This window comes from Perca flavescens, chromosome 10 (assembly GCF_004354835.1).
Source record: "Perca flavescens isolate YP-PL-M2 chromosome 10, PFLA_1.0, whole genome shotgun sequence".
Classification (NCBI taxonomy): Eukaryota; Metazoa; Chordata; class Actinopteri; order Perciformes; family Percidae; genus Perca; species Perca flavescens.
This window is the reverse complement of record NC_041340.1, coordinates 14,063,822-14,080,408: the sequence shown is the minus strand read 5'-3', so window position 1 is coordinate 14,080,408 and position 16,587 is coordinate 14,063,822. Positions and strand designations below refer to the sequence as shown.

General features: G+C 42.5%; 1 protein-coding gene across 2 annotated transcripts in view; it reads left to right on the top strand.

Annotated features, from left to right (window-relative positions):
* Positions 1-16,587, top strand: part of pcdh19 (protocadherin 19) — a 55,802-nt gene that overhangs the window by 24,007 nt on the left and 15,208 nt on the right. For both annotated transcript variants that reach the window (XM_028588639.1, XM_028588638.1), the window contains exons 3-4: positions 7,162-7,220; positions 9,000-9,172. In XM_028588639.1, the coding sequence (XP_028444440.1) occupies positions 7,162-7,220; positions 9,000-9,172 (232 nt within the window). The remainder of the gene's footprint in view (positions 1-7,161; positions 7,221-8,999; positions 9,173-16,587) is intronic.

Here is a 16,587-nt window from a genome sequence, read left to right as displayed (position 1 = left end):
CTTTGCGCGTGACCGTAGTGTGTTTGTGCACGCACACGCTTTTTAACGTGAACATGTGCCAGCCCAGGTCAGACACAGACACAGACAGTAACTTCATTATTTTGATCCTAGGCGCCTCGTCTAATAATAAGTGTTTTTTCCTGTGAAATTAACAAAATTGCAGTAACAGCCTTTTTCAGTTTAGTGTGAGATTTATGTTGAGATTTTTTCTAAAAAAGATTTTTTGAAGTGTTATTTATTCCAATAACAGCAAAGTAATTAAAATGATTTATTGAAAATTTTGAGCATTAAACACTTAATTTCCTGCATTCTGGTGAATTTTTATGCACCTATTTCTACCTTTGTCTGAATCAATGTATGCTGCAAATATCTTTATTTAAAGAGAAACAGATTACAATCCAAATGTAAAAACATAATGGAATATATTGCAGTAAGGCTGTCAGGCATTCTGTATTGCTTTCAACTATTTATTCTCCTTTGGATGGACTTTTCTAATTATACCTGAGTCAGCACAACCTATAGGCATCATTTACTCTTACCTCCTGTTTTGCGTCTTTTGTTGGTTAAGTAACCTCCTTAATGTGCATATGACAATTATTCACCTCAATGATACATTCATTCATTTTAATTTATTAATAATTTAATTTATTAGTAAATGTTTGAGCAAGATTTACTGCTCTTTGTGCACATTCAAAGTATATAAACACAGTATATGGGTTCTCTGTGATTTGGAGGAGTCGTGATATTTTGAGAAAAATAAAGTGATAATAGGCTATTACAAGAATAAAGTCACAAGCTATATTTCAGAAAATAATCTATACCTGCACCATAGTCTGCTGTGCATTACGTGATTGCTCTGCTAATACGGTAGATCTCAGACCTTCTGACAGACACAGAGCCCCGTTTGGGTCTCTGGTCTCCGAATGAGACAAAGAGTTTAGCTATGGAAGTGGCTGTACGCTGCTCTACGTGGAGGTGGAAACCCAAAACTAAAGAAATACACGGAGCACAAACGCAACACATCTGCCGCAGCATGGCCACAGCTGAGCGCATCCATGAACCTGAAGCTGCGCTGCATTTTACAGAGAGAGTGGACACTAAGATACCCACAGGTCTGCTTCAGAGCTCCGTGTGTTTGAGTCTGAACCGTAGACTGGGGACTTCAAACTAAATCAGTATTGCGCTCCTAAACGTTGTGTTGATGGCATCACTGTATTAGACTGATTTGGCTAAGATTCCTCCGAAAACTTCACCCGGCTTTCACAGCTTTCCTCACGGAGAGACGGTTGCTAGGTGATAGCAACAAATACAGCATGGTCGGACCCCGCACGTAGCTGCCCATTCTATTCGCCGCGGAAAAATAAACTGGACAAAGTTACATTCGGGGCTACACTCAAAACATTCGGGGCTGAAGACACGGCAAAATCGGCTGACGCCGCTCCTGGTGTAAACCGGGACATTTTAGCGTCAATTAAGCAATTAAAAATCGTGACTGTCCCGGTCAAACCGGGACGTCTGGTCACCCTAGGTCAAGGACACAATTGACCTCATAATAGCGCTCAATTCACCCAGTTTATTTGTTTAGTTATTTTTGCTCCGTTCACAAAGACTGCAGAAGTGTACAAGCTACTGCTGAGCAAGGCAGCTTTTAAAAACCTTTTCACCACAGCATCACTCGCTTTCATAACATGATTGATTCCCAAATGGGCTGCTGGGTTTGGGGTGAATTGATGGGTGATGAAGTGAAATGATGCAGAGAATGTGGCAGGTTATTTGTCACACGTGTACCCTTCTGTCACAATTGATTGTGTATAATTTGAGTTTGCAGGGGAGCCAGTTGATATTAAATGGTAACAACTCTCTGTATTCATCACGGCAGGCTCCCTTTAACAGGCAGAAATAGAAAATGTAATCTTATCCACAACCATGGCTGTGCCTCAGGCACTCTTTCACCCTTTTTACCGCTGATCCTCCCTTAGGGGCCCTGCCCTCTATAAAGGAAGAGAGAAATCTATAATCTAGCAGATGGCAGAGGATCTATGGGAAATTCTATAATCGGGAAAGTGATGATGATGATGGTCGTCGGGGTAGAAGGGTGGAGGGGTGGAGGGTTACGGCAACTCAGGGCCAAAGAGCGCTTCTTCCTTCTCACATAAATAATAGACAAAATCCACTCCGAGCAGGTGCCTTGGTGGTCAGTGTTTTTTGGTCATGAGTGTCTCACAGACTGAATGTGAGCTGCTGTGAGGTGCTGCTGGGTGCAGACCCAGAGGCGAGGTGGTCGGGCGCCAGCTCAGCCCTGCAAGTCAGGGATTGTTGGAGCGGTGCTTTTTGTAGGGAAGCAGAAAGAGAGAGTCTGTGTGTGCAGGAATGTGAACGTGCAAGAGGCTCAAAGTAAAGCATTTCTTTTCATAGTCACAGTGTATAGGATGAGAAAGTCAGCCGCAGGCGCACACGCTCACACACACACACACACACACACGCGCACACACACACTCCTCAGAATCCTCACTGCAGAATTACATGAGGGGAATACATGCATCTGTAAACAGGCAGTTTTAGACACTGACCATCCTTCATCCAGTGGAGTTTTTCTCCTAATTTCCTCCTCTCTCCTACTTTTTTTTATCACTACTCTTTATCGCAACCAAACCTAGCTGGATAATGAAGCCTTTTTATTTTCTAATTGCAGCTGGCTTGCCCTCTAAACCCCCTGGATCTCTTTCTCCTCATCTCGTCCTTTAGCAATGGGATATCAATAACAAGGCACATTATGTGTAACATTTCCTTCCTGGACCGAGGGGAGTCTGCAAGCAGGCAGCAGCAACAATGAACGAAGACACAACCTCACACTGCTTAAACACACAGAATGAAGCAGCAAAATTCGATCTGACAGTTTTAATTGATTCTGTCTAGTCTGTTCTGTATGTTTAAATTGTGCGTTTTAGTGTGGCGGTATCCACAACAAACGTGGCTTGATGTTTTTTGTCAGCTAAATTGATGACATTAAAGAGTTGCATCCATGACAGACATGAAACACTCACTTCTGTAATCAATTTTTCTTCTTTTAGATGCTCAATTTTTTTAGACGCAGTCCTGACAACTCGCCCCACCCTGCTTAAATACCTTCTGTTTTTAAGCAGTTTAACTCATGTTTGATAGATACAGTTTAGCTCAACTGTTAACTTAGCTTAAAAGATTGATCGTATGCATCTGTGTTTAAGCGAGGTTTCATTTTGTAATTTGCTAAATGGCAATTATTCCTGACAAAGATACAGCCTGGCAAAGACTGCTTGTCAAAATCGCATATTCTGGTTTCATGTCGGTCTGCTTTTTAAACTGGAAATGGAAAAGAAAAAGAAACAAATCTCTACAAATTAAATTCTTGAATAAGAAACAGATTGCTGATGGCATCATCAGTGCCAGTCGTGTCAGTGCATGTCGCTGCATCTGTCCGTTTTTTTTCGAGCTTGCTTCCCTGTTTAAATGTTATACTGTGCTGTAACAGCCTCAATAATACATACAGTAGGGCAGCTGTGTGACATTTTTTCTCTCTTTTTCTCTCCTATCTGTGTGACATCTGCTGAACTTGTCGGGTGTTTACTGGTGTAACAACTGGTGTCTTCACTCCCCACCCCTCCTCTTCTCTCTGGTGCTCCCCATGCCCCCACACAATGAATACACTTGCATCCAGACTACAGAACCAATTGTCACGCTGGAAGGAAGGCAAATCAAATCTTACGGCAGCAACTAGGCGAGGAGATTGCTTTTCCTCTCAGTGGCAGAGGAGCGAGCCCATCGTCCCTGTGCCTCAGGTTTTACTGGAGAGGAAGAAGCAAAAGGGTGAAAGGGGAAAGCTACTGGGCTGCAGCAGCTGGACCACAAGTCTCCCGCAGGTCAAGTCTCACCCATTTCCCCCCCATCTTCACCCCCCCTCTCTCTCCACTCTCTTTCCACTTCCCTCCCCACTCATCCTGACACTACCTATCAGTCACCCGGCGACACTGGGGACTACATTCTTCCCTCCAGTCCTCCAGATGAAACGGAACAATAATTATGGGGATAGAGTGGCTCTGGCCGCCAAACTGGGGCCGCTCAGATCACAACAACACATTGTCCAACCTGATTAAGTAGCCATTTGTGGCGTCCTCGCTGTAGTTAAGCAGTCCTCATCCTCTTGCCTGAAACTTGACCTCTCAGCAAGATATATTGACATTTCCTCCAATTTGAGGTCGGTCAGAAATGTGGGGAAAGACATTGCATTTCTTTACAGGAAGCCTGGGCTAATGCATCTGATTCTCTCTCAGAATAGGCACATTTGACTGACTCACCAATGCCCAAGGTTATGCCTTCACATGTTTGGCGTTTCCACTGACAATAGAATAAAAGCAGGAGATGTGGTTATCTTCAATTAATCCTTTGAGTAATCATGAGCTATAGAAGAAATGGGGAAGCAAAAACATTGCATGGACGAATACTATGAAGAGTCAACTTTGGCTGTACCTACTAGCCACTTAAGAGAGCTCCATTTAAAAACCCTGAGAGGGAATTGCATTATGGAAACTACAGTTCCATTTCTGGACTTGAGCAGCTTGAGAGCCGGGGCATACTGCCTTCCTCTCCAGGCCGTGCTTACACAGAACCTGCCATCCAAACCAATTACAGGCTGCAGCCAGAGTGACATTCTCAAGGCATTTTCTATCTTGTCTTTTAAATGAAGTTTTCCCCTTGTTACTCATGCCTTGCATTTTCATTAGTCTCTCACTGGATGCTCAGCCACTGTAGAAGAAGAGGCAGTTTGATTCGTGTTCACTGGGACCAAAGTGGAGCACGGTAGAGCACAAAACATGTACAGTACAGTACATGTTTGCTATAGCATAACAGCATTATTGATCAACATTATTGATCTATCATAGAAGCATAATATATGTATAAATATCTTTTAAGAGAAAGATAATATTCTTTGATAAAACACCAACTATTTGTCTAAAGAATGGCATGATTTATAAATAAATTTAAGGTAATGTGTTAATCATTCATTAATAACTAATATGAGTTGCAGTGTGTTGCCACTGTCGCTACATTTGATACTTAATGAAGTCAAGCTGAACAGGAACTAAAGGAGTCAGGGGTAATACAAGAGAACAAACATGGTGTGCTCCACATTAAGAGCTAATAATAAAATGTTAATTAAATTCCTTTTTATGAATTATCTTCTTTATATTAATGAGTTAAAGTTTAATTAGGGGTAAATGGTAAAGGGAGACAGAATGATGCTAACCTTCAGCGCAAACACATTACATTATAATTGAGCAAGCCCCAATCAGAGGTTTGCCCTTGCATTGTTGCTTAGCATTATACAAACTGCCTGCAAAAATAATTACAAGGAAAGGAGGTGAGATGGCAAAGAACAGCTTATCTCCTAATGATTGAAGGTAGACCTATGCACCTTTTGAGAATACTGAAAGATAACTACATCTCTGACATACATCCAAGTTCCTTTAGGTTTACAGCAACGAAAGAGACGAGAACAGCATCAGCATCGGTCGAATAATAATGCTGCACAGCATATAAGAAAATGGCATCAATGCCGCAAATCTAAACAAACAAGGACATGCATTTGGTAGCATTAACAAGCTCTTACATTTTTCATAGACTGCAAACAGGTCATGGTAGCTATTTGCCAGAGGTAAACACCACAAGTTGGCTGCTGTGATCTGCCAGCATCACTTTTATTTATTTATGCATTTATTTATTTATTTATTTATTTCAAAAGCGATCCAAGAAGACTGGGACTAATGTTTGACATTTCCACTGCTCCCCCGTCCTCACTGCTCAGACTCCTCTGCATTGTGGTTCCACTTCCACGCAGTCGCTGAAAAAGTTCAAAATGTTCAACCCCATTAACATCTAATAAGGAGAGTGTGCGCACAGTTGCACACTGAGTTTTAATCCAAATCTGTTTGGTCACCATGTATGGCAGCTGTGCAGGGCCACTGCTACCTCAACAGCAGGCCTGTGTCAAATGAGTAGCTCACTTGATAATCAGCAACTGTGCTCCAGTGCCTGAATTAACCTTTCTTATCATAGGGGTGACTTTTTTTTAACATGGCTTTGATATCGGTACTGTAGACTTCCCTCGGAAGTCAGCCATTGACTCACAGCTTTTTATCAGGATAAAGTATCTGCGCTGTAGAACTTTAGGTGAAGGCTCTGCTTTCTTTCTGCAGAAAAAAAACTGCATCTTATCAAAGTTTGTCGAAAGGGCCGTATCATGGCTTTTCGCAGGACTGGGGAAGTCCTTTGAGAGGCTTTGATACCCTTTGGCCCTCTGACATCTTACCAAGTGTGAGTAGAAGCTTGGCAGACGCAGGAGGAGCTACCTGCTCAGTGTACACTAACTCCTCTGTCCATGTGCTCTTAATCGTCAGACTTTTCCTTGCTAAATAAATCTTTAAAAAAGAGAATGATTGTAGGATGCCTTTGAACTGTGTTCTCTAATGTGGGTCAGGGATCTATCGTATGCATATTCCGAAAGGCTTTTCATCTGCAGTTGCGGAGTTAAGATTCCCCTGGTGCACTTTTAATTTCATCTACTTCTCTTGCAGTTATTTATTTAATATTTCCACATTAATGTCTTCTCAAACATGGTTAACACAAAGTTCAGAGAAGAAAAAAAGGGAAACTTTTCTTCTCCCTCTGTCTGCATGATAGTCTGTCCGCCCTAATGACTCCATTTTAAAGACGGTGGGCTGACCGGCAGCGGAGGGAGGGAGCGAGCGAGGGATCGAGAGCGGGGAGGGTGAAGAGGAGAAGAGAGGCTGCGCTCACTGCAGCGCTCTCCTCGACTCTCAGCTCCCAGTCAGCCTGTGTGTGTGTGTGTGTGTGTGTGTGTGTGTGTGTGTGTGTGTGTGTGTGTGTGTGTGTGTGTGTGTGTGTGTGTGCTTTGAAAGAGAATAGGATTCAGCCCTTTGAAAGCCGAGGCTGCTCACTGGGGCCTTTGTGTAAAATAACATTTTAACTGAAAGCCAATTACTGGTAACATTATGTTGGTTGCTTCCATTATTAAAAGTACCTCTCTCTGTTGCCCCCCATCATCCCTCAACCACAACCCCCACCCCACCCACTCACCCCCCAACGCCCTGCATCGCTTTGTTACAGACGGAGAATTATTCCATTGACTCCAGTTACGTGAACAGCAGAGCCCACCTCATTAAAAGGTATGTCTTGATTAGGAATTGTTACCAGCACCCCGTTACCATTGTTATCTGTAATTATTTTATCTAATGAGTGCACAGCTACCGTTGCAGCAGTTTGCATGTGTAACTGCATGTTTCTTGTTCAGTATAATTGCAATGGGAGGATAAGATTTGGGGATAAATTGCATTACTCCACAGTGCGTTTAGTAGACATTTGTTGAAACGAGCCACAAACTCACACTTTCAGATTATTAGATTACACACAGCAGCAGAATCAGCAAGTAATGATTTTTGTATTTACAGATAACCTTATTACTCCGCTGTAATTCGCTTCATTAGCAACACATGTGGCTTGAATTGCATCAGGATAAAGCTTAAAACCACTACTTAAGATTAAATGATATTCAAGAGATTTCTCAAGTGCTTTTCTCCCACTGTTTTTAAAAACAGGAATAGCTTCATGAATAGTCAATAAGGAAGTTGTTTTTTTCCCTTGGGTGAAAAAGTGAAGAATAAATGTTTTCACTGTGCTTTGTATTTCAGTCCACCTGAACCAGGATATTAGATAGGGTTGGGGGTTTAGGATGGGGGTCATATAATAATTCCCTCCAGCCTGGGTTTTGTTGGCTCACTTGGAAAACTACAGTTCTGCCTATATACCTGCAGCTAGGAAACATTCCAGCATTTCTATAGTTTGAGGCCATCCTGGCCTTTTGAAAACCCATTAAAAAAAAAAAAAAAAAGATTCCCAGCGTTAATGTAAACAAAGAGCATTCGAGTGTGGGCTTCTGCAGCACACTACAAAGAAATCCCCTCAGGAGCCAGTGAGCCTTTGGTCTGGGACAGGTGCAATTACAGTGATAACATCAGAGCACCAGCATTACCTGCAGTCCTCTCTCCCAGGCTGGAGAATGTGAGGCTCGGGCCCAGGAATGCAGCTACCTTGTGCTATCCTTCACTTCCTTTCCCTTTCTTTTTGTTTGCCACACATGTGTTTACTCTCATTTTCTCCTCTGTCTGTTCCGTTTTCTCCTTTCTAACCTCTTTTCTCCCACTACAAAAACTCATCGATATATATTTTTTCTCTCCTGCAAGAACACATGTTCATATATTCACCCCTATTTAGTGTTGTTTGTAAAGCTGCATTTGTTCCAGTGGGATGGAAATCAAATGAAGGGAAATCATGCTGTTACTGTGCAGCTGTTGATTGTGCCCCCCACCCCACCCTCTTTATTGACTGTGAGCCCCAAACAAGACAGATGCTCAGTTTGTATACTTCCAGCGTTTCCTACATCCATCTTCCTTCCAGGAATTCCTGATTACTGCAGTATTTGTTTGATTGTAGTGAGTGAGTGCCTCCTGTTTGTTCAATGCGATGTCCTTGAAGTCAGTGCATCCATCCTGAATGTCCCTGTCTGAGACATCCTTTAGCTGCCACGCTATCTGTAAAGGGGGGGAAAAAACTTCACTTAATCCAAAAGACCCTCAACAGATTTTAAACTTGTTATTTTATGGTTACTGCAAGCGTAGAAACTGGAGCGAGGCCTTGTTCTTATTTAACTAAGCCTTACAACAACAGCAGCAACAAAATCACTATGCATCTGATTTGAAATTCATGGACACGGACCACGTAAAAGGGCAAAGAATTCATAGAAAAGGACATAAAAAAGGACAGGGAGAGAAAGACTGACAGCTCATCACAAACCAACAGAGACACAGGGGATGAAGGAGAGCATGTAAAAGCAGGTGATGTGACAGTTAATCAACATATCCCTCTCCTCCCTTCTGGCCCCCATGTAGCACGTCGACATTCAAGGACCTGGAGGGGAACAGTCTGAAGGACAGCGGCCACGAGGAGAGCGACCAGACCGACAGTGAACATGATGTCCAGAGAGGACACTATGTTGACACGGCTGTCAATGACGTGCTGAACATGACTGTCCCCCCCAATGTTTGCCAGCTGCCAGACCAAGGTAAGGAAATCTGTTGCTTGTACGTGAGTGTGCGCTCTGTGTGTGAGGAGGATTGCCACATCCTTTGGGTTGTGTTTTGCCAGTTTCAAGATAAGACCAGTGTGTACTCATGTGCGCACCAGAGTTTGTTTTCATGCCACAAGAGCATCTTTTAAGGTGCATTATACCCATTGCAAGCTTCAGATGTGCAAGTATGAATAACATCACAGTTTTCTTTTTGTGTCTTTGATGTCCTGCTAGAGCAGCTAATGTGAGGGATCTCTGACAGCTAAAGCTACCCTTTGATACAGGCTTAGGCAGCATTATTGACTGATAGTAGCCACGTCTGCTTTTGAAGTGGGGGCCGACTTCAGATGTGCTTGAATGGCAGCAATTAGGCTCACAAAGGTACAAGGTGGAAATCTACATACCTCCACGTGCCCTCATCCATTATTCAGTGGGATCATTTAGCAGGGAATTAATGTTGATGTTTCATTTCTGACTCGCCGTTTAAAAAGACATCCACTTGGTTGGCAGAAGTCAGTGTAAGGGTCATGTTCGTTCTTAACTACTGCCAGTTAGACTGAGAAAAGAGAGTGGGTCAGTGAGAGGGAGAGAGAGTGGAGAAAGCTGTCTGGAGCAGACCAGGATGTTACTATATGCACCTGAGGGTATTTACTAAGCTCAAAGGTAAAACTACATGCACAGGTGTAACAGCTCAGCAGCGCGTGTTTGTGTGTGTGTGTGTGAGTGAAAATTGCAGACATTTTAGAAAGACTCGCATTAGTAATTTTATTCTGAGTGAGGTGGAAACACGAGACATTTTATTTTAAAAGCACACTCCCGAGGACAGCACTCCCAGATCACTTGCCGTATCTGAACTTCACATTTGCGCTGTGCTCCAATTTGAGTACTTGTGCCAATTTTAGTTTTTCTTCCCTCAGTTAACGTCGACATGGTTTTGGTTCCTTTTTACTAACACTGTCCCAGTACGGCTGTCTACTCTCTCGCTACTCTACTGTCTTCCTCCTCGGCTCATATAGGAAAGACATTTTAATGAGCAAGAGATAACGAAAAAGGAATCCTAGTTTGTGAAAATGCATGATATTTTTATCAGTGGACTGTGAAGTGTGTGGGTGTGGTTGCAGAAGCAGTAATATACATGTGTAGGCTCTTCCTTGTCTGGTTCCTGGCACATTGAACTAAACTGATGCTTCACTTGGAGCAATTTGGCTGTTGATGTTGTTTGACTGGGGAATAATAATATTAGGCAACCTACAATTAATGTTAATCTAGAACATAGTCATACAAATGGATCTGCCTTCACAGCCTATATATTGTGACTACTAATGACTTAGCTGAGAAATACAGATAGATGTAAAAAGGGTCAGGATGTATGGTTAATATTGGAATCAACTTGTACTGGGCATTCCCTCGGCAGCATCAGACAGTAATGAACAATGAAAAGTGAATTTGCTGACTTTTGGTAGCCAACTGTAATTACAACCCGCAAAATAATGTCCTGTGCCTTTAAAAAATGCATGCTGACAGGTCCTCTAGTAGTGGGATCTCATTATTGGAGACAATTACAAATGATGTACATGAGGAATATTACAAGTGGGGAGAGCTCTCTGAGGCAGTTCTTTTTTCATTAACACCATCAATGATTGTATCTGTTTCAGCAAAATGGATGCATACCTCCTGAATGTGTAATGCAGCACCACATTGCTGGTAAACAGAACAAGAGGCTGTTTCACAGCTCTGTCCATTCTTTTGACCAGAACAAATAGATGATAACAAAGTATCTGTTTGGAATTACAATTAGATGGTTTGTTATTGACTTTTCTTTTATTGCACTCAGCTCCAGAGTCACTTTTGGCCAGCAATTTCCCTCAGTAAGGACTTAACAAAATGGCTTCACTGGAAGCTTCCCCCTCCCTTTGTTTTGAAAGTCAGTCAGCAGCAGTGGTCACACCAGAGAGTAATGAGAGTCTGTTCATAATTATTAAATGAATTGACCAAAGATCCTTACACGTGCAGAAATGTAATGACATAGCAAATGAAATCGTCCCTCTATTGCCATCTCAACGGTCTAATTACACAGTTAAAGGGCATGGTGGGCTGACAGAGATGGGCAGATTCAGCATGACGCACAGTTGAATCTGTCTCTCCTATTGTATTAGGATTTTACATCATCAGATTTTTTTTGTGGCGCTCCTCAGGAGAACACTACCTTCCTCTTTTCCCTCCTTCATTTTCTTCTGTGCAAACTCACTTGAGGAGAAAGGCAGAAATAGAACAGTTGGGGTTTGTACAATATGAGAGCTGCAGTGGTTACAGGCATGTATGTATGCTGATGTGGTTTCACTTTGAGCTCATCTTTCCTAATTGACAAAAAATGGACACTATCTGCTGGTTCTATTGAGTCAATGAAGGGAATTGTCAGAAAACAAATAAGCATGTTCACTAAACACCCCACTGCTTAGATATCTTTTGGGACTAACTGTTATGTAGTGCGCCTCTCCTGCCAGCTAAAGCAGAAAACAAGTTGAGAGACTGCAATTGCCAAAGGACGACAACACCCACAAGCCGAGGGTAGAAGAGCCTTGTTTTCTGTGTGTTTTTATTGTTCTGTTTTCTTGTGTTGATAAGTGCTGAGAACAAAAGGAAGCTTGGAGTGGGAAGAAGGAAGGGTTAAACTCTCGGGCTTTTACAGTGCAAATGTTTACCATTCCCAGTGCCATGTAAGGGTGTTGTTTGCCCAGGAGACAAGCCGTTACCTTTACACAAAGACCCCGCATCCCCATCATGTTGTGGGCTTTCATGTGGGAATCCAATTGTGTGACGAGATTCAGCAGCTAACTAGCCCAGCTCTGAATCACAGTGGGCATTTTCCCTCTCTGTATCAATTTACGAGTTTGATATTTGGCTTTTGTCCATCAGAGTTATGCTTTTTTTCTTCGGTGATGCGGTTTCAACAACAGCTATTCATTATTCCTGCACCAGCCACCACCAAGGTAACTTTCAGTGAAGTGCTTGTGAAGAGATTTTACACTTAAATATGATGCCTCTTTGTTGAATCCTTGCCAAGAGTCTAAAGAAGTGTGTGTGCTCTTTTTGAAAACCTTACCTGAAATATCCTCACCCAGTGGATTAGATTAGGGAAGTAGCTGAAGAACAAATTAAATTGAATCTCTTAAAATCTATAAAGGAAGAGCTATCTTTAACATGTAATGGCTCCGTCATATCTGCCAATAGAATAATAAAAATAGATGGTATTGCTGTAACTATAAACTGAGAAGAAGAGCTTTATAAAATGAATTTGTCTTTATCTTTATAGGCATGTCTGTGAAGTTAGGGGGGATTTGGTTGAAATGTGCGACATGCTAGCTTTGGCTCTGTATAACCATAAGTGTCAAGGGAGAAGCAAGGGAACAGACTCCGAGGGGGCTGGTGACAAAAGAGAGCTAAATCTATTTTTTTTTTCGACTTCCTTTGATTGTCATAGCTCACACTTTAATTCCTCCCGGATATGGATGAGCCATGGTTTTTAAGGATTAAGATTCATGTATTGTTAAATCGCTCGAGTTATCTCCGTGGGAGGGAAAAGGGGAAGCATGATGTTGCTTCACTGTGTCCGATTTGTGGGTTTAGAGGTTTGTGGTCTTGGTTTTAGAATTATTTCCAGGTCAGTGTGTGGGTGTTATTCAAAAAAAAAAAAAAAAAAAAAAAGCCCTTACTTTTGGCGTATTAGACTCAAAGGGATCCAAGACTGCTCAATTAGCCAGAGCAGAGAACAGGCCTCTTTTATTTCTGACATATTCCTCGGCCTCCACCTCTGGAGAATATCTCTCATCTATCTGTTAGCTCCCTATGGGTGTGTGCCTGAAGCTGGAGCCCAGGAATGAAAGCCCCCTACGTGGGCCGCAGAATTCTCCATATTCCCTCCTTCCATCAGCAGATCCGCAGGGTTTCACTGTTCCTAATTGATTTCAGCCCCCCCATACACACACACACTTCTCTCTCTCTCTCTCTCTCTCTCTCTCTCTCTCTCTCTCTCTCTCTCTCTCTCTCTCTCTCTCCCTCCATATGTCTTTCTGTCTTCCTCTTCTGTTTCTGTCTACTGACTGCAAACATCTCCAACCCACATCTCCCAACTTTGTGCCAGTCAAGCAGTTCCCTTCCCCTGTTGAATTAAAGAAAGAGTAAAGGCACCTCACATGTTTCTGCTGAAAACTTGCCCTAAATTCAACACGGGAACATTTCTAGTTTGCAGTTCTCTGATCTACTAACGAAAATGCTGACAGGTGTCAGAATCCGGAAGGCAACAGGAACAGGGCTGTGCTGACAACACGAGAGGAGGAGATAGAGTCAGTGTGCGTGTGCGTGAAGGAGACAGAGATGGAGAGATGAGCTGAGAGTCTAGTAAGCAGTCTTAGCGAGGGGAAATAAAAAGAGGAAAGGAGGAAACAATCTCTCTGACAGGTAGGAGTGATTCTTTTTGTCCTTCTCTCACTCCAAGATAACTCTGTGAATGTGCCTGAGGATTTAACTGATTCTCAAACAACATTTGATTGAATTAAGCACCAAAACTCGGGCTGGCAACAACACGTGTTGCGTTATGATATTTTATGATTAGATTAACATACAAACTCTATACAGGGACCATCCATTTTGATTTTGATTGGCTTAATCTAATGTGTAACCCATGGTGGAGGTAAAATGGCTGACAGTGACAAAGAGCTCAGTGCAATACAAGCATTAAGGAAGATAGAGTGCACACACACTACATGCTCAAACACACCAGAGACTGCCTGCGAGCAGGTGTAGTAAAGTCTGTAATGAACAACCAAGATGCAGATTTTGCCTCTCAGATGTAGAGACTTGAGGAAGTACTATATAAGGAAATAAAATGTCATTTCAAGCTGTGTCCATCTGTGCTCATCTTTTTTATCGTGCTTATATTGCTGAATGAAACTGTGTGACTCAGTGAGGTCTCCGGCGCTGTCTTTTTTTAAAATTACATCTAATATAATAAAAAAGAGCTGACCAATACAGATCTTTATCATTTAGAGGAAATACATGGATTTTTTTTTCCTCCATTTTTGTATCAACATATCTCACTGAGTAAAGTATGCCGGTTTCCTACACTGCTTTCATGTCTGTTCTAAATTACAACTATTGGCTGTTGCCTCTTGGTAGTATTTGTTTGCAGTACTCACATAAGTAAACCAACAAATTCTTAAAAAAAAAAAAGCATATGTGAGCCCATCCCTGTAGTTAATTCTACGAGGGAATAAGTTAAGAGATGTAAAGAAGTGCTTGAACAAACTTGACATGTTTTGATTCTGGTAAGTTTTTACGAGCATCGCCTCCAGCTTGTTCTTCCTCAAATGCACACTCTAATACAGACACATACAAAAATGATGCATGCAAAAGGTCTTCTTCTCCAGCGCAGACGGAAAACATAGTAATGTTATAATACTGGCATCCCCTGAACCCTCATTCCGCCAAAGCTCTCCTGAATATACCCAGTGTATTTAATCAGCTCAAGAGGGGACTGCTTATCTCTCTGCACTTGTCATGGATAGCGTATTGAACATATCAGAGAGAGAAATGGGAATAGTTCATTATTTTCTAGGGCTCACAATGAGCCTGATGTATCTCATTGCAGGCCTTCAACTGACAGCTCATTTTCTAGACAATCCTGGCATTCAGTTCACAACGCGGCAGGGCACGAGAGAGACAGAGAGAGAGAGAGAGAGAGAGAGAGAGAGAGAGAGAGAGAGGAAACAGAGACAGAGTGAAAATAGGGCTCCGGATCTGCATTGCCTATTCATGATGCTGTGGCATGCTAGGTGTGTTAATAATCTCCGCAGAAACCAAGTGAATCACAGTTGTTTGTTGAACACCTAGCCAAGCTGGGCCCCAATTGACAGCAGATGGGAAAACAGGGGGATCAGGATGATCCCAGACAGAGGGAGGGAGATTAAGAACAGGTAATGTGCTGAAGTTGATGCGGGCCGAGTGTGTATTAAACCAAGAGGAGAAAGTACCTGAATTTTAAATCTTGTCTTAGAGTGTGTGTACACAGTATATGGAGTGTGTGTGTGTGTGTGTGTGTGTGTTTGTGTGTGTGTGTGTGTGGATGCAAGGGTGTCTTTAAAGGTTAATCAGAGAATGAAGAGGGGAAAGAGAGAGAGGGAGGAAGATAAAGAGACGGCACAGGAGAGAAATACTATGGATTGGGGAAAATAGAGTGAAATTCAAGTAGCAGAGCTGTAGCATCGTCTCCAGTCTACTAGCCTTTTGTGGCTCCGATTGATTCTAGTTCTCCTCCGAGGAACCGAGGCAGCAGCCATTTTCTTCCTAATCTCACTGTTCTTTTTTTTAATACTTTGAGGTCACCGTTTGGGCACAACCCCTTCTCCACTGCAACAAAGCCAGTAATACGCGTTACAACAGAAGGCTGTGTGCAGTCCCATTTGTACTTAAAATCTTTAATGGGAATAGGATCTTGTACCTCCAGTTTGCCATGGATAAACATAATTTGCATTTAACACTGATGATCTTATCTTCATGTGCAAATTCTACATAATGAGAGGTTAACAAAGCCTCCTCCACAATGGTGTTCTTTATTTTACGTCCTTCCCACCCACAAACAATTCAAGTGCACAGGCTGTCTCACGCACCCATATCGAGACAGTGAAGCCAAGGCATTTTTCCTTCAGAGGTGCTAAACACATACATTCACTGTGTTGTTGCATGTCCGTTGAAATGAGTAACATTTAAACCAGGCCAGTGACTCTAATATACAGAAAATGACACAGTAGTGAATTACATTACTGTCTTACTGGGAATGCTAATTTGATGAACATGGTATCTTTTAACACTTCATTCCCCAGCATTGGTCCAAACATCCTAATATCTTGGGAGTTTTAGTGGAAATAAGGAAGCTTGATGACTAATGGCTGCTGGTCAGCTGAGTGAAAGATTTCCATGGTACTGCCGGGGGAATGTACTGATTAGCCATTGTTGTCTGTCTTGTCAGGAATGTAATTTGCGTGCGTACAAGTTGGCCACCAGAACCACTCTGCCCCTTGGACAGAAAATAGCAGATAGTATACCTCCAGAACAGATCCTGGGCCTGTGGTGACAACTTTGGTTCCTCTAATACACATTTACAAAAAGCAGGACTTACCACAGCCTTGTTGCTGTAATGGTATGACTATAGACCGATACCATGTGGAGTAAACAATCTGATGAGGATATACTATACACATAGACTAACTCAAAGGAGCCTCAGTGTGTGGCTGGAAGTGGGCAGGATAGTCACTATCCTGCCAAAGCAAGGCTTGTATTACAGGGATCCCAGGATATCAGACACCAGGCGGCCTGTGCTCCCTCCAGGCAGGGCAGAGTCTGGCAGCTGGCCC